Raw genomic sequence first — 18444 nt, forward strand, 5'->3', positions numbered from 1 at the left:
CGGTGACTGTTTCACTGTCTGGCTGACTCTGGTTTTAGTCTGATAAACGGAAAGTCACATTTGATTTCTGTAGGGGATCCAGGCTCTTCATGAGGAATCATCTCCCCGTGGGGGCGATCCGCCAGCCGCAGCTCTGGATGCTGGGAAAGGGAGGAGGGCAGTGACAAGGGGAAAAGGAGAGAGAGGAGAAAGGAAAGGAGGGAAAGGACATCAGAACATCAGCACGGGGCAAGGAACATCCTTGGCAAGATTAAGACTAGGCCCCGGACTCCTGCGATCTCCCCAAACCCGAGGGCACCCTGAGCACTGGAGCGGGTAAAACGCTAGCCATGGCGGCTGCGCGTCCCGAAGGAAGGTTACGGAGACACCAGCCAAGTGAACACTCTAACACCTAGACTGTATTCTTTTTTTTTTTTTTTTTTTTTTTCCTTTTTGAGACTAAGTTTCGCTCTTGCTGCCCAGGCTGGAGTGCAGTGGCGCGATCTCGGCTCACTGTAACCTCCAGCTCACTGCAAACTTCCGCTTCCCAGGTTCAAGTGATTCTGCCTCAGCCTCCCGGTAGCTGCGATACAGGCATGTGCCACCATGCCCAGCTAATTTTGTACTTTTAGTAGAGACAGGGTTTCTCCATGTTGGGTCAGGTTGGTCTCGAACTCCTGGTCTCAGGTGAGCTGCCCACCTCAGCCTCCCAAAGTGCTGGGAGTACAGGCATGAGCCACTGTGCCCAGACCACATAAACTTCTTAATGGAGTTAACAACTCCCCTAAAATGTTCTCAATACCCTCTCTCCATTTTTTTTCCTTTTCTTCTTAAAGGGCAGATGATGCAGTTCTTAAATTTTCTTTTCAGAGATGCTGGTTCCATTCCTCACCTCTCCTTTACCTGGCTGGAAAATAAAATGAAGCCCTTGGTGAGCAGACGCCAGCTGGGCCCTGCCCTCAGAACCAGGCGTTGAGAAAAAGCAGGTGAGCAGAGAAAGTGCAAAGCCGTCCTTGCACTTTATTTCTGAATCTTCACCTGCCAGAGCCACTACTCTCCAAGATTCCCCTTTGCTCTGGGTCCGTGTTGGACCTACAATTCCCTCTCCCTTAACACACACACACACACACACACACACACACACACACACACACGCCAACTCAGCAGAGACTGCCAAAAATAATCCTGTTCTCTGCAAGTTTCAAAAGAATTCCCAGTATGGCCACTCATATGATAACAGAGTGAGACAGTTAAAAACCAAATTTGATTATGGTTAAAAAACCCAAATACCATACAAAAATAGGGCTCCTGCATCGAAAGTTTTCTTTTTCTTTTTTTTCTTTTTGAGATAGAGTCTCACTCTGTTGCCAGGCTGGAGTACAGTGGCACAATCTCGGCTCACTGCAACCTCCACCTCTCGGGTTCAAGTGAATCTCCTGCCTCAGCCTCCCGAGTAGCTGGGACTACAGGTGTGGGCCACTATGCCCGGCTAGTTTTTGTATTTTTAGTAGAGACGGGGCTTCACCACGTTCACCAGGATGGTATCAGACTCCTGACCTCGTGATCCGCTCACCTTGGCCCCTCAAAGTGCTGGGATTACAGGAGTGAGCCACTGCAACCGGCCTGAAAGTTTTCTTAATGAGTTACATGCTTGGTGTGTCTGTCTCTTTCTGCCTCTCCAAGTTGTCTTTGAAGTTTTCATTCACACCATCCCCTCCCTTTCTCCTTGGAAAGGAACAACTCACCATTAACACTAGAGATGACACCCCTTTCGGACAAACCAGATCGGTGTGTTCAAACCCGGACAAACAAACAGCAATCCTGGGGTCAGTTCTTATGGACAAGTATCTCACTAACCACTGAAGTCTGAGTTACTGCTGCTGTGTGGGCACACCACTGCCCAACTGACAAGAGGCTGAACCATCAGTGGAACTGACAAGAACCAGGCTAGCAAGCAGCAGATGTGAGTGATTCCACAGGTGGCGGCTGTAGGTGGGCACAGTGCCATGTGCTGTGATCCTCAGAGCTGTGGGATTGGGTTTTGGGAATTCCATGCCCTCGGGATTTGGTATCTCACATCCAGACCCTCTTTTCAATCATCTGATTTTCTTTCTTTCTTTCTTTCTTTGGAGAGATGGGGTCTTGCTATGTTACCCAGGCTGGTCTTGTACTCCTGGCCTCAAGAAAGTCTCCTTCCTTGGCCTCCCAAAGTGCTAGAACGATAGGCGTGAGCCACTGTGTCTAGCCAATGATCTGAGTTTAAAACAAATACAATAAAGTAGCAGCCTTCCGCATTCAATCCTTGTTCATGCCGAAGCAACAGCGAGATTCCTACTGAGACACAACCCCCTTTCTCTCTTCTGACCCCCCAAATTTGTAACTTTTTTGGAAGGGGCAATTACTTTTTTCTTTCTTTCTTTCTTTGGAGACAGGTCTTGCTCTGTCACTCAGGCTGGAGCGCCATGGCGTGATCTCAGGTTGCTGCAACCTCCGCCTCCTGGGCTCAAGTGATCCTCGCCTCAGCCTCCCCAGCAGCTGGACTACAGGTGCACACCACCACACCCGGCTAATTTTGGGGTTTTTTTGTAGAGACAGGCTTTTGCCATGTTGGTCAGGCTGGTCTTGAATGCCTGGCCTCAAGTGATCCATCCACCTCAGCCTCCCAGTGCTGGGATTATAGGCGTTAGCCTCTGGGCCTAGCTTGGGAGCAGCAATTATTTGATGGCGCTTGTTGGTTTTCCAACATCAACAATGAACATCACAATGAAATGACAGATGACACAATACGAAGTTCCCAATCCTTAAGAATTTTGGTCAGATATCTAGGAACGTAGAGATTTAAGAGAATGGGTGTCTCAATATCAAAGGATATTTCAGTAAGAAGAGAATTTCTCATGACAAGAGAAGCACGTAAAGACTAGGATGGAAATGAAAAATGAAGTAAAAAAAATCCTAAAACACTCAAGCTGAAGAAATGAAGTGTCGAAGGAGTAATGTCACCTATTTACTCTCTCAACCTAGGGTTTTTTTTTTTTTTTTTGAGATAGAGTCTTACTCTGAAACCCAGGGTGGAGGTCAATGGCCCAATCTCAGCTGACTGCAACCTCTACCTCCCAGGTTCAAGTGATTCTCCTGCTTCAGTCTCCTAGCTGGAATCATGGGCAACTGCCACCACACCTGGTCAATTTTTGTATTTTTAGTAGAGACAGGGTTTCACCGTGTTGGCCAGGCTGGTCTCGAACTCCTGACCTCAGATGATCCACCACCAGCCTTGGCCTCCCAAAGTGCTGGGATTACGGGTGTGAGCCACTGCATCTCGCCCATCTAGGTTTTTTGTAAGCCTCAAATAACTGTTTTGTACAGCTTTCCCTTGTAAAAAGCACAGCACATGATTTGCACCTGATACTTGCCAATCAATTACAATGACAATAAAATTACACTACAAAAGCATCAAAAAAAGTTACCCCTTTTGGCTGCCTGAAAAGTACTAATAATAAACTTTTCTCTTTAAATTTCAACACTCACTCTTAAGAAAGGGAATGCCAAACGCTCCTACATTTCCATACCAACCAGCTCGGAAAACTCCTCTGTGAGACCTAATCAGAGGGAACTGGTCCATGCGCCCCCTGCTGGTCCTGCCGTAGCACTGATCCAATAAAACCCCACAGGGTTTTAGGAGGGATATTCATGCAAGAGTGGTATGTCAGAATGCGAAATGAGAACATTTGCATATAGTAGGCCCAGCCAGAAAGGGAATAGGTTAATTAGCCCAAGGCACCACCGGGGAAGAAAAAGCAGCGGCATAAAAGTCCTTTCAAAGCCAAGTAAAATGTCAAACACATTCAGGAATAGGTCTATTAGCAATGCAAATGTAACACTGCCGGCACAATTGAAAGCACAATACACAAAACTAGAAAACTCCTCTGAAGGTACTTCTTTAAGAAGCCAGCTTTCGTAAACTTGGGGGGAAAAATGCTGATTTGCTTCTCAGTAGCACTGAGGTTTAATTATGCTGTTTATTTGAGAGACGTCTGCTTCGTCGGCCCCGAAGACTCACTGGTCTTCTGCTAATGATTGCTAAGACATACTGGCTTTAACACACAAATCCAAATTTATTCTTCTGAAAAGTTATCCATTGATAAACAGCATCTTTTCCAGAGACTGCCAATGAGAAATCAAGGACATGATGATTAAGGCAGAAGCTGCAGGGACCTGGGGCCAAACTGATACAAATTTCTACCCCTCCGCCTCCTACATTTAGGATTATTGACCAGGGCAGCACGGAGCGGACAAGGCTCTCCAACGCAGACGAATGTGTCCCTTCTCTGGAACCTGTAAGTGTTTAGTATTGTTAAGGGGAAACCGGAGAGTAGAGATTGGGTCTTGCTGTATTTTCAATGAACCACCAGAGGGCGCCCCAGGATGGTACCACATTCCTGGTCTGCTGGGTGATGATTTATGGGACTAAAGCACAGAGAAGTAACTTACGAAGGTGGAAAAGTACAGTAGGAAAATAAGGAAGAAAGAAAAAGAAAAGAAAGAAGAAACTAGCAAAAGGAGAGTGGGATTTCTGCTCTTAGAGTCTCTAGTTGTAGACAACTGGCCTCTGTGTCCTGAATCGACCCCCCAGGGGTCCCTGAAGAGTTTAACTCTGGAAGCGTCTACCACAGCAGAAAGATTTCTTCCAAACATGGGGCCATGCACAATTATGTCAATGCCAAGTTACCAGTGAGCTACACGTGCAGATCGCACTGTTTCAACCTTACCCTGGAAAAGGGAAATCGGAGGGGGAGTTAATAGATGAATCAAGACAAATGTACTTGGGGTTTGCTACCTATGGTTTGCCCGAAAATCACCGTTCTGAGTACATTCATCTTAAGCCGCTGTATAGCGACACTCTCTATCTCTCTATCATCCTTTCTAAATTTAGCCCAGTAGTATAAGGCCTCGCTAGTCGAAGTGTGGTCCTCCGACCCGTGACATCAGCATCCTTGGCAAGTTTGCTGGAAATGCAGAATCTCAGGCCCCACCCAGACCTGCATTTTAACAAGCTACGCATGGTAAGGTTTGAGGAAGCCTCGTATCTCTCAGGGTAAATTTTCTGCTGCTGAACTCTTATGCAGATTAAACACCTCTAGCCTCTTCCTGATGGGGTGGGCACTGGGAAACCAAACTGGATGCTGCTTATAAACACAGAGTCGATGGAGCCTCCAGGATAAACAGCTAATATTTAAGTGACGCTTCGCTGGTTCCTCTGGGGTCATCTAAACCAATACAGCTCTAAATAACAAATGCCGCTCTCCTTCTGGTTCTTTAAACAACTGCAGAGAAACGTACTTTAAAAAGGCTATTATCATAAATTTTATACACAACTCAATCGTTCCCAGGAAGAAAAATGGAATTTAACAAAAGAAGCACCACACGTATCTCTCTGCTATAATTTCATTTCAAGAAATGTTTTGCTATTACCATGGATTCAGACTGCCTTGGAAGTGATGGGAAAATGAGACGCTTCTGTGCTAGAGATTTGGGGAATACATGCCACTGGCTACATGTCCGGTATGTAACAGCCAACTGCTCGCAATGGAACGCAGTCTTAGAATTTGATACAGAAAATCCTAAAAATGCATCCCAAACCTAGGGCAAGACAATGGGTTGCTTTGCCTACACCCCCAATCCTGTGTTTCTCAGTTTGAGTGAACCCATGACGTATATGTCTGTGGACAAACGGTGCACAGTGACAGCTTTAAAGAAGAGGAAGAGCAGGCTGACAAGCTTGTGCTAGGATTGGAAAAACTATGTATGCGAACACTGAGGAGGGCGGAATACCTGGGCATGAAGGCAGCGGGCACGGCAAAGATTCTCAAAGACCTGACTCACCCATCTCCTTCCAATTTTATTACATCGCTAAACTGGCAGCCTGTGCAGTATGCTTCGTTTGGCTAAACATTCAAACAGGTCCAAAGCCGGAAGGTCTGGAGCACCCAGAGTGGAGAAAGGTGGGTTGGATGATAGCTTACACTTAGATGCCTTTCTGGTGGACTGAACAGGCACACCCCCCCAAAGTGGATCACACATTCGTTCATCAAACACTCATTTCATTTCTAGTCTGTACGATGGGGACCTCGATTGATCAATGTCAGCATGAAGCAAATGGCATGCCAGAACTCTATTTTTAGTTCTGTTCTATTCAATACTAATAAAGTGTTTTGGTTATCATATTCTGAAGTAACAGAAGGCTGGAAGCGATGTATCTTGCGAGTAAGATTCAAATATATCTTCAGAAGCTGGAAGTGATGGTACAGAACCGGGGACATTAAGATCAATGGGAATAAATGTAAATGCCTGCCCTTGGTTTCAACAGCTCAATTAGCCTAGTAGCAGGGTTGAAGAGATCTGGCTTAATAATGGTTTCAGCGAAAGAGCCCAGGAAGTTTTTGTGTGACTACACACTCATGAACTGACTGTTTGGTAGGGTTCTTAATAAACTGTAGTAATTATAAGCTTCATTTAAAAAAAAATACAATGTTCAGGCTGGGTGCAGTGGCTCACACCTGTAATCCCAGCACTTTGGGAGCCCAGGAGCTCGAGGCCAGCCTGGACAACTTATCGAGATCTTGTCTCTACAAAAAATAGAAAACTTAGCTAGGCATGGTGGTTTGCATCTGTGGTCCTAGCTACCCAGGAGGCCAAGGCAGGAGGATCGCCTGAGCCCAGGAAGTGGAGGCTACAGTGAGCCATGATTGCTCCACTGCACCCCAGCCTGGGTGACGAAGCAAGACCCTATCTCAAAAAAAGAGAAAGAAAACAATGTTCAGAATAAGAGAATAAATACTGCGACCATAGATGGCGCGGGTGAAGCCACAGTTGAAGTCTTGCTATAAGGCACGTGGCAAGGATGGAACATGTCTGGGGGAAGTGATCATGTCTGGGGAGTGAACATGTCTGGGGGCAAGAGGTCTGGAGGCGACGCAGGTGATTAATAGACAACTGAGAACGGGTGGCCTGAGGAAGGACAGAAAAAAAGTGCAGCATAAGAAAGCAATGAGAATTGTTAATAATGGACCAGGCTACCTTACGAGTCAGGGATCCCTGGGTCACCCCAAGGCTCCGGGTGGATACTCAGGGATATGGGGTAGGGGTCTCTGCCCTGGTTGGGTGTCTGAGTGACTTACTCTACATTTTTTTCCCATTAGGAATATTTGAGACTGTCATTACACTCTGCGTCAAAGTGGCTGGCTTGTAATCCTGGCCTCCTGTCAGTTTCTTCCGGCTCTGTGCTAAGTGGAAACTGACTAGTGCTCTTCTCTTCTGTGACTGCCCAGCCAGGAGCTTCATGGAGTAGGCTTCTTGGTCCAAAATAAGGAGGCTCCTGAAGGGGACTGAAGACCCTGTCTAGGGACATCCAGGCCAGAAACTACCAGAGAGGTAAGTGGGGACCTGGCCCAACTTTGCAGAAGGTGACATTTGAGAGCCTCACCCCCACACGCTCGGGTTTCCCTTCCCAGCTCTGTACCCCTGGGGCATGGGATCTCACGCTTCACAGAAGTGTGGTGAGAAGAGAAAAAGAAATGAAAACGCGTAATCCAAGCTAGAAGTAAAAGTCCACACGAGGGCCTAAGGACATAAAAAAATAGATAAATTTGTATATCTTCATTTTTATCATGAATAAGCAAGGACAGTGGGTTGAATGGCAGATCCCTAAACGTTCTGTCCACCCAGAATGTGGGAATGGCTTTATTTGGCAAAGGGTGTTTGCAGATGTAATTAGAGATAAGGGAATGAGGTCATGCTAGATGGTCCAGGCGGACCCTCGATTCAAACACAGAGGTCCTTGTAAGAGAAAGGCAGAGAAAGATGTGAGCTGTACAGAGGTGAAGGCCCTATGGAGGCAGAGGCAGAGAGCCTGGGATGACGCAGTCCCAAGCCAAGGACCATCTGAAGCTGTTAGAAGCAGAAAGAAGCAAGGAGAGACTCTCCTTGCTTTGAAGGAAGAGTGCCCTCACCAGCACCTGAATTTTAGACTTCAAGTCTCCAGAAATGTGAGAGAACACCTTTTTTCTTCTTTGAGATGGAGTCTCGCTCTTGTTGCCCCGGCTGGAGTGCAATGGTATGATCTCGGCTCACCGCAAACCTCTGCCTCCTGGGTTTAAGCGATTCTCCTGCCTCAGCCTCCTGAGTAGCCAGGATTACAGGCATGCGCCACCATGCCCAGCTAACTTTGTATTTTTAGTAGAGATGGGGTTTCTCCATGTTGTTCAGGCTGGTCTTGAACTCCCGACCTCAGGTGATCCACCCACCTCAGCCTCCCAAAGTGCTGGGATTACAGGCGTGAGCCACTGAGCCAACTGCTTAAAGCCAACACAGTTTTTGGTAATTTATCATGGTAGCCCTAAGAAACGCATCCAACTATCTTCCATTTGTTGATCATTTATTATTATACATGCCAAGAACCTGACTTAAATATCTCATTTACTCCTCACAACTAATTTGTGATGTGTGTATTATGATCTCCATTTTCCAGATGAAGAAACTGAGGCTTTCCCAAGGCCACATAGTCAGAAGTAGAATTAGTGCTGAAAATCCCTTTCCTGGTCCACCCAACCATGACGGCGGGTTACACTCACATCCTGGTACGCGCTGGGGCGATGGCAGCCTCACAGCAAATGTGCCTATTTATTTTTCATGTAGAAAAGAGACAGAATGCAGTAAGTAGGGGGAAAGATGTCTAGGGGACCTCTGCACAATGTCAAAACTAACCAAGGACTGCAGCTGGTGAGACGTTCAGTAAGGAAGAGGCTGATAGTGATCAAGCAAGAGAGGCCAGGAGGTTTGTATTTCCCAGGCAAGCGAGCAGGGGCCCTCAGGCCCAGCTTCCAAGTTCAAGACCACCCACTCAATTGCGATCCAGGCCACAGGAGAGCTGAGACCACAGAAGGAGCCTCTTGCACAGGTCAGACATGAAGAACTGAGAGCACCAACATGCCTTCCAAACGAGCTCTCTCCCTCTAGTGTTACAAGAAGCGAGTTCAATCCTGCACCCTGGCACAAGCTCCCCTGAGTCAGTGGCAGCCAGCAGCATGTACCACATTTCCCTTTTCTTTGAGGCCAGACCTTGCTGGTGGTGGTGGGGGTGGAATCTGGCACCGCTGCCAGGTGGGATTACAGCGGGTCAAGGAAAAGCAGGAGAAAGGTGGTCCCACTACTTACATGATCAGCATCACAAATAAAAGCCTTTTTGGCCCTATGCATCTATAGATTTTTTTTTTTTTTTTTTTTTGGCAATGAATACCACTATACTTAAAGCAATGATTAAAAAATTTAAACCCACCCCAAATAATAGTCTCATTTGGTGCTCGCCAGCGTGGGTAGCTGTGTGCCCAGTGTGGAGTCGTTCTCTGATTAAGGACCTTGAAGGGGAGGCTGGAAAGAACCCCCCAAGATGCACAGCTCCACTGGCTGCCGTTCTGCTGACCTCGTCTGCTTGGCACGTGGCTAAATCGCCATCTCCCTTATCCTCAAGTGGGGCTCAGTGATTGGCTACTACCTGTCCACATCACGGAGGGCTGGGCTTCATCAATTCCTAGGTTCCTGGCTTCTGCCATTGCTATTCCTAGCAAACAGATCAGAGTCATGGGGGTGAAGTTAGTGAGCTCTGCCACCCCTGGAAACATCAGGAGATCGGCCATTTGGCTGGGGTCCCCCTGTGTGGCTCATGGCTCACGCCAGTGAGTGCTGAAGGATAGGTTTGGAGGAGGGGCGAGGCCACAGATGGGCTGGGCCATATCCCTTGAAGCCAGCTCACGTGGGAAACTCACTGCCGTGGCTGTGTGGCCAGTGTTGCTGGCGGCCTGCCCATACCAGAATTCCTGGAAAGGCTCAAGATGGAAAATAACCATCTGCATCCAAGCTGGTCCCAAATGAATTGTCTGACAGAGGTTGAGTTGGAGTTTTTAAGAAAAGCTGGAAATGCCTTTCTGTCAAGACCTTTCCTGATTCAAGACATAAGCAAATACTTTTTTGTTCTGAAGCGTAGTGCAGGCCAGATTAGCTACCCGGGGCACCCACGTTTCTGTTTATCCACCGCTCTGGTTGAGGGCTAGGAACAGTTACAAAGGCACTTGCCACACTGCCTGGAGTTAGTGGTTCTCGTCCCAGTAGAGACTAACTTGTTTCAAAGCAAGAGGAAGTTGGCCCTCTTCATTATCTTATTCTGGGGACTGATGAGAAAAGGTGAAAAGTACTGGCCAAAGAACACGGTTAGAACTGGGAGGAGGAGAACCTGCCACTTTGACACTCGGTTGAAAGTTTCTTATCGCCACTGTGAAAGATCTCACTACAGAATGCATGAAGCATTCACGTCCATGATCCTATTTAGAAAATCAAGATGAAATATGAATATTATTATTACTAACAATGATGGATAATAGATCAGTCATATTACTACTACTGCTACTAAGGACACACAGAATTGTAGTTAGAGTAGGCTATGATGTAAGGCAGAGCACCGGTTCAAATCTTGGCTTTACCCCAAACTGTCTATGTTATCCATTTTTAAAAATATAATTTTGGACAGGTGGGATGCTGAGGTGGGTGGATCATGAGGTCAAGAGATTGAGACTATCCTGGCCAACACGGTGAAACCCCCTCTCTACTAAAAACACAAAAATTATCTGGATGTGGTGGTGCGCACCTGTAGTCCCAGCTACTTAGGAGGCTGAGGCAGGAGAATCACTTGAACCCGGGAGGCGGAGGTTACAGTGCGCTGAGATCGCATCACTGCACTCCAGCCTGGTGACAGAGACTCTGTCTCAAAAAAATACACACACACACGCGTGCACACACACACACACACACACAATCATTTTAATTTTACTCAAAATTATACATGTGCCCTAGTAGGAAAAATTTTCATTTCAACCATGTGTAAACGTGTAACCTCTGCCTGTAAAATGGGGAGGAATGAACGTGCACAGTCCCTGGTATAACGCACACTTGGTACACGGTCGCCATCATAGGTCTAATTCAATGAACACTTCCTCATGAATTCTCAGTGACCATCCACACTTATCTGTTGCTCCTCTCTCCTGGCCATGATGTAATCAATATCACACCTTCAAACTATCAGTTCTTTCAAACACCTGTGATACCAAAAGAGGAAGTGATGGGTGTTTGAGAACTCATTTTTTTTCTTCACTTGAGAAATGAGATAATATTTCTAAGTGCCCAATGCGCAGACCCCCATACACACCAACCAGAAGGAAGGCAATTCGACACCCACGCCAAATAAACAGAAAGCCTGGAGGCTAAACTCAAGGCTGGCATTTCCAGGGAAGGGTTAAGTGCCATGTCTCCGTGTTGCACTCTGCCTGCTTTTCCACAATACTTTTTGGATGAGTAATTCCCAAGACACACGGTGGGGAAATGCAGAATCCTCCTTCCACATCCCACAGGGAAGGCTGCCAGCTGTCTACCCGCACACACTCTCACGAGCTTCACCACACAACACGATGCAAAGCGCCAGCCACCGCTCCAGGAGGCATGGGCTGGATCCTGCCAGCCCACCAGGGCGCTGGGTTTCCAGGACGTTAGACACCCAGGTGTCCAACAGAGATCATGCAACTCTCCAGCAAGTCAGAAAAAGGTCTTGTGGGAACTGAGGTACTCTGGGCAGGTCTTAAACTATTCATTGTCCTTGGTGTGGCCGAATGAAAGGAAAGCCAGTGCCTCCAGATAATTCATAAACTACCCAACTGTTCCTCCAGGTGTCACACATTGGCTTCCCTTGTATGGTTTCAGTCACTGAGACACTGCACAATTCAGCCATGCTCTTGACTGCAAAGATCCCAAGAGAGTCTGGGAGCCAGGCTCCCTAAGGCACAGCAGGCAGGACAAGTCACGATGCTTACTTTGCGCAGGCTACGACACTGCTTTACATGTAAGTAACAACCAGCATATAATCACCCCATTGCAAAGACAAGGACAAGGACGAGGACACTGAAGCTCAGAGTGTAAGTCACTTGCCTAAGATTACATGGCTAAAAAAAAAAAAACAACACAAAAAGGCAGAAACAACACACACACAAATCCCAATACAGAAACACGGGCTCTAGTTCTTTGGCTGTGTAGTGGGTTCACTAGTGTGTAGTGAAGAATTTAATCTCACCCAAACTAAGGTCTGGCCTTTGCCCCACCTGTAGGGAGGTGATCTCTAGCCTTCTGGAATGTCCTGTCTCATAGGAGTATGTTTATTTGCCTGGGGAGATTGATCACTGCATAGAGTAACAATGTGACTTATGATGGGGGCTTTGGGCCATGAGTTATACATTCCAACCTCAGAGGAACTAATAATGAATGACATTTGCCTGAACTTCGGGACAGCCTAGGGACTAGAGCAGGCGTCCCCAAACTTTTTACATAGGGGGCCAGTTCACTGTCCCTCAGACCGTTGGAGGGCCGCCACATACTGTGCTCCTCTCACTGACCACCAATGAAAGAGGTGCCCCTTCCTGAAGTGCGGCGGGGGGCCGGATAAATGGCCTCAGGGGGCCGCATGCGGCCACGGGCCGTAGTTTGGGGACGCCTGGACTAGAGGTCAGCCATGAGGACAGCAGCAATTGAGTTCCAATAAAAACTCTAGACACTGAGGCTCACGTGAGCTTCCCAGGTTGGTGATTCTCCATGCGTACTGTCATACATTATGGCTGGGAGGAGTTAACGCCGTTCATGACTCCATGGGGAGAGCGTAACAGAAGCCCCATGTCTGGACCCCTCCAGACCTCCTATAGCCCTCTTTCCATGCATCCTATCCCTGTAATAAACTATAACCTTGAGTATGACATCTTTCAGTGAGTTCTGAGAGTCCTTCTACTGAATTATCAGAACGGAGGATGGTCTGGGAAACTCCCTCAGCTTGCAATTCATGTTGTAAGAACTGTTCTCTCAAACTTTGTAGTTGGTCACCTTCTTATAGCTAGTGATGGTTATATGCTTAAATGGACCAAGTAATACAATATAACAACACTTAAATAAAATCCATCAATGTTCAAGGATAAGAATGCCTTGTGAAACAATAATTACATTAATCTAAATTGGTGTACTCCAAAACTGTGGCCAGGGAACAGGCAGATGGGTGATACAGAAGGAAACAGGAATATATACTACCCAGTGTAATGTAACCAGGGCCAGGGGCCACAGAGAAAGCCTCCCTGTGGAAATCTACCTAATAACACACATGTAAGAAGCACTGAGTGAATTAATTTTTGGGGTACAGAGTTAAAAGTGCTGGAGCCCCCCAGTGGGGAAACACATCAGCTAACTTCTGGTGGTTTTTTAAATTACATTTTAGGTTTCGGGGTACATGTGAAGAACATGCAAGATTGTTGCATAGGTACACACATGGCAGTGTGATTTGCTGCCTTCCTCCCCCTCACCTGTATCTGGCATTTCTCCCCATGACTTCTGGTGTCTTAATATCCTCAGCCTGCTGAGTGAAACTGACTTACCAGAAATCTACTACAGTCATTGAATACTGAACAACCCAACAGACCACATGGAGGTGCTGCTGGCTCCCGTACTTGCCTCTCCAGAACTTTGAGGACATACTTCCTCCAGAAAACAGAGGAGGATGCACATGTTGCTGGGGCACTACTGGCTTCGCTGTGTTTGTGGTCACGCTGAGCAATGGTGTACCAGTGGCAGCGGCTCTGACTGAGAGACCAGAATCCTGGCAGCTAAAGTACTGGGGCCACATTCTCTCTCCTGTGGAATACAAAATCAGCGCTGATGGCACATCTTCACCTAGGGAACTTTTAAAACTATCACCAATGTCCAGTTCTACCCCAGACCAACTGAGCAAGAATCCCTGGAGATTGGGACCACCACTGGCATTTTGGGAAATGCACCAGGGGATTCTAATGTGCAGCCAGAAGTGAGAACCTTTGGTGTGGAGGATCTTTAAGCTCCCCTAACGCCATCTGTCCTTGGGAGTATGTCTCCTTGTTGTTATTATTCTGAGACAGAGTTTCATTCTTGTTACCCAGGCATGTGCAATAGTGCAGTCTCAGCTCATTGCAACCTCCACCTCCAGGGTTCAAGAGATTCTCCTGCCTCAGCCTCCCAAGTAGTTGAGATTACATGTGCCCGCCACCACACCCGGCTAATTTTTTTTTTTTTTCTATTTTTAGTAGAGATGGGTTTTCACCATGTTGGCCAGGCTGGTCTCAAACTCCTGACCTCAGGTGATCCACCCACCTTGGCCTCCCAAAGTGCTAGGATTACAGGTGTGAGCCATGGTGCCCAGCCTGTCCAGTGATTTTAATTACAGCAGCCAATCCTTTCCCCTACTCTTGCCAACACAAAAATCATGTTCTAACCTCCTTTAACCATGCTTAAGATTATATGATATGTCCACAATGAAATACCACTTCATACTCATTAAGATGGACATTATATTCGAAAAACAAAAACAAAAAAGGAAAACAGCAAGTTGGTGGAGACGGGGAAACTAGACCCTATGTGCATTGCTGGTGGGAACGTAAAATGATGCAGCTGCATGGAAAACATTTGGCAGTCCCTCAAAATGACAAATATAGAATTACCACATGACTCAGCAGTTCCATGGCTGGGTATCTACTGCAAAGCACTGAAAGCAGGGACTTAGATATTCTACACTCGTGTTCATAGCAGCATATGCACACTAGTCAAAAGGTGTCGGCACCCCACTGATCATCAACAGATGAATAAACTTGAAAAATGTGGTATATCCATATGACGGGATGTTATTCATCCCCCTCTCCTTAAAAAGGGATGGAAATCGGATACCATGCTACGACATTAATACATCTGAAAAATTACACTAAGTAAAAGCAGCCAGACACAAAAGAACATTATATGATTCCCCTTCTATGAGGAATCTAGAAGAGTCAAGTTCAGAGAGACGGAGAGTAGAATAGGGGTTAGCAGGAGCTGGGAGGAGGGGGCGATGGGCGTCGTTTAACGGGTCCAGAATTCCCCTTTGGTATAATGGAAACATTCTGGAGAGAGATGGTGGTGATGGTTGAAAAAGCATGTGCCACTTACTGTACATATAAACATGAATAAGATGGTAAATTTCATATTATGCATATTTTATCACCAGGCAAAAACTTCAAAAATAAGTATGTCATGATCTTACAAGTTTATGGACAAACTGCATATCTGTTTTGAAACCACACAGGCCCCGCCCCCTCATCTGCTTGGAGCTACAAGGATTTCTGAGATACCTGTTGGCATTGGCCTGTATTCCAGGACTGGACGTCAGGGCGCTAACCCTTACGCCCTTTCTCACATCGGCAAAAGGGACTGTGAGCTTTAAGTAGAGAAGGAGCACTGTCTTCGTTGATCGTCACTGCTCCATCATGTCATTGCTGACTGAAAGCTGGCTGATATCCCTGTATGCCTCTTCTCCCCTGATTCTGTCACCAGGTTATGTCAGTTCCACCCTCTGAATCAGGTGATGGACCACCTAGCAAAAATGTGTGGCTCTGCAGGCCACATACCTCTGTGGCAACTACTCAGCTCTGCCTCTGCAGGCTGAGGGCAGCCACAGACAATTCATAAGTGGCTATGGGTGTGTGTGTCCTGATCAAGTCTCAAATATGCCTGCTACAGGCCTCTGGGTAAGTGTTCCCTCTGCTCTGTTAGAGCACTTTCCACACCAGCTCCTCTGCAATGCATGGCCACCTGTTTTCTAATGCCGTGGTTCTGATACTTGAGTGTATGCATCCCATTCACCTGGAGTTCCCAGATGCTGCTGATGCTGCTGGTCCAGGAACCATACTTGAAGAAGCACTGGCCTCACCCTCTTTTAGGTCTCTCCTATAAGTCTCTCCCCACACTAACCCCAGACCCTCTACCTCTCTGCTGCGCCTCCTCAGCACCCTGCTCCATCATTCTCATCTACTCACTGTTCAGTAATCGCTTCCCTGACTATCCTCCGAGGCCCCAATTCGGCTAACACCAGCCACCCCTGCATGCCTTCACCATGTGGGCGTGATGATACTGGGCGTCAACTTGATTGGACTAAAGGATGCAAAGTATTATTCTTGGGTGTGTCTGTGAGGGCGTGGCCAAAGGAGATTAACGTTTGGGTCATGGACTGGGAGAGGAAGACCCACCCTCAATCTGGGTGGGCACAATCTAGTCAGCTGCCAGCGAGGCTAGAATGAAAGCAGGCAGACGGTAGAAGGACTGGCCGCCTTCATCTTTCTCCTGGGCCGGATGCTTCCCGCCCTGGAACATCACACTTGAAGTCCTTCAGCTTTTGGATTCTTGGATCTCCATCAGCGGTTGGCTAGGATCTCGGGCCTTTGGCCACAGGCTGAGGGCTGCACTGTCGGCTTTGCTACTTTTCAAGTCTGGGGACTCAGACTGGCTTCCTTGCTTCTCAGCTTGCAGACAACCTACCGTGGGACTTCACCTTGTGATCGTGTGAGTCAGTACTCCTTAATAAACTCGCCCTCATACAGACATCTATCCTGCTAGTCCTGTCTGTCTAGAGAGCCCTGACTAATACAGTGGGTCCCCTAACTGCTATCTCCTTAGGCAATCATTCCTAAAATCTCAGCAAAGCCACTTTGGGCTGCTGCAACCCTTGTTTTCACGTGTCTTCCTCATTAGACCGTAAACTCCAATGCTGCTTGCAGACTGAGGTCCACAACCCCTTGGGCTTGTAGGGTGCTGTCCTTTGTGGGTTCCTGTTCTTATCCTGTATCGATCTCTTGCAGCTTGTGTTCCTTACAAGCTGGTTATTAAAAGGCAAAGGATTTCTGGATCATTTTCTAGCTTTTGGATGTGATGATAAAAAACTGAACTCATGACACGGGGACATAAAATAATGTGTATCTCCAAAGAATCTGCCCCTAGAGATTCCAATTCTAGCATACTTTCTCTCACGTGAGATTATTAACCCGTTACTTCCTGTATCAGGAAGTACAAGTATAACAGATGATGTGAGATGTTAAAAGACGTGTGCTGTATAGGAAGGCCTCTAAACGTTCACACCCGATTATCCAAAACGAATTACACACTGTCTTATACTCAATCTCAAGGAAACGCTTCAGCAGTCTCTGGACTTACTGGAAGAGGCCTGGATTTACGAAGACAACAACTTTGTCGAAACCAGCCTCAATCAAGCATAGGAATGTCACGGAGATCAGTGGTACCCATCAGCCAAGATATGAATTCTCTCTGGAATAAATGTTTGTTTTAAAATTAGGGGTATGACTCACACTCGGTGAAAGGGTGGCTGCGTTCTGACCCTCAAAAGATGAATGGTTCGTTTTGAAAAGCCCAGCAAGTGGGAAGCCTACTTTCTACCTCCGTTGACTTCACAGTGACACTGCAGTGTAGGGGGGCACAAGATGGCTCCGAGTGGTTTAAAGTCACCAGCAAGATGGACAATGGGAGGGCTCGCTACCTGCTGCTGTTTCCAATAAAAAAGCTGAGTGATTACAGCAGCTTCTCCCGGGACTCACATGCCGCCCAGCACAAAGCCAATGGAACATTAAGAACACTGAATGAGCTGCCAGAAACCCTTTGGCACTGGGATGCCAAACTGCTCCTCCTCCCCCCGCTTGGCATCATTAACTTAATCAGGTATTCATTCAATAAAAAAAAGTACTCTCCCTGGATGTAGGCGACACCCTCTGAACGAGGCACACTGTCGAATTGGCTGCATCCAGCAGGATGTGTGAGGGCAGTTCTATATTCCTTTATTTCTTTTATCTTTAGTTTATTTATTTATTTATGAGATGGAGTCTTGCTCTGTCGCCCAGGCTGGAGTGCAGTGGTGCCATCCCAGCTCCCTGCAACCTCTGCCTCCTGGGTTCAAGTGATTCTCGTGCCTCAGCCTCCTGAATAGCTGGGATCATAAGCACCTGCCACCATGCCCGGCTAGTTTTTGTATTTTTTTTATAGAGACTGGGTTTCACCATATTGGCCAGGATGTTCTCAAACTCCTGACCTCAAGTGATTCGCCAGTCTCAGCTTCCAAAAGTGCTGGGATTACAGGTGTGAGCCACCACACCAGCCTATTTATTTCTAAATTTAGAGGCTGGGAAGATGGGAATCCTGATCTATGCAGTACTCCTTGGACATGCAGGGGAAGGGAGGTTATAGTGAAGAACTGGTCAAAGACTAAAGAGAAGAGACGCCTTGCTCATCCTTTGCATTTTGAGACATAAACGCTTGATACCACGGTTCTGACTTCTGAGCAAGAAGTCAGTGTCACGTTAGATCAGGCTACTGGCATTTGGTAACTGGTGACTTTAGGAAAGTCTTTCAACTTTCTCTCTCTTTTTCGACACGGTGTCTCACTCTGTCACCTAGGCTGGAATGCAGTAGCACAACCATAGCTTACTGCAGTCTCCATCTTGTGGTCTCAAGTGATCCTCCGGCCTCAGCCTCCTGAGTAGCTGGGGCTAC

General features: G+C 47.0%; 1 protein-coding gene across 1 annotated transcript in view; it reads right to left on the minus strand.

The window, feature by feature from the left end:
* Positions 1-11: 11 nt before the first annotated feature.
* LOC101038016 (uncharacterized) overlaps positions 12-18444 on the minus strand; it is a 443760-nt gene continuing 425327 nt past the window's right edge. The window contains exon 8 of the mRNA XM_074398477.1: positions 12-140. Coding sequence (XP_074254578.1) covers positions 12-101 — 90 coding nt within the window. The 5' untranslated portion in view covers positions 102-140. The remainder of the gene's footprint in view (positions 141-18444) is intronic.

The sequence above is a fragment of the Saimiri boliviensis genome, chromosome 4, assembly GCF_048565385.1.
Source record: "Saimiri boliviensis isolate mSaiBol1 chromosome 4, mSaiBol1.pri, whole genome shotgun sequence".
Taxonomy (NCBI): Eukaryota; Metazoa; Chordata; class Mammalia; order Primates; family Cebidae; genus Saimiri; species Saimiri boliviensis.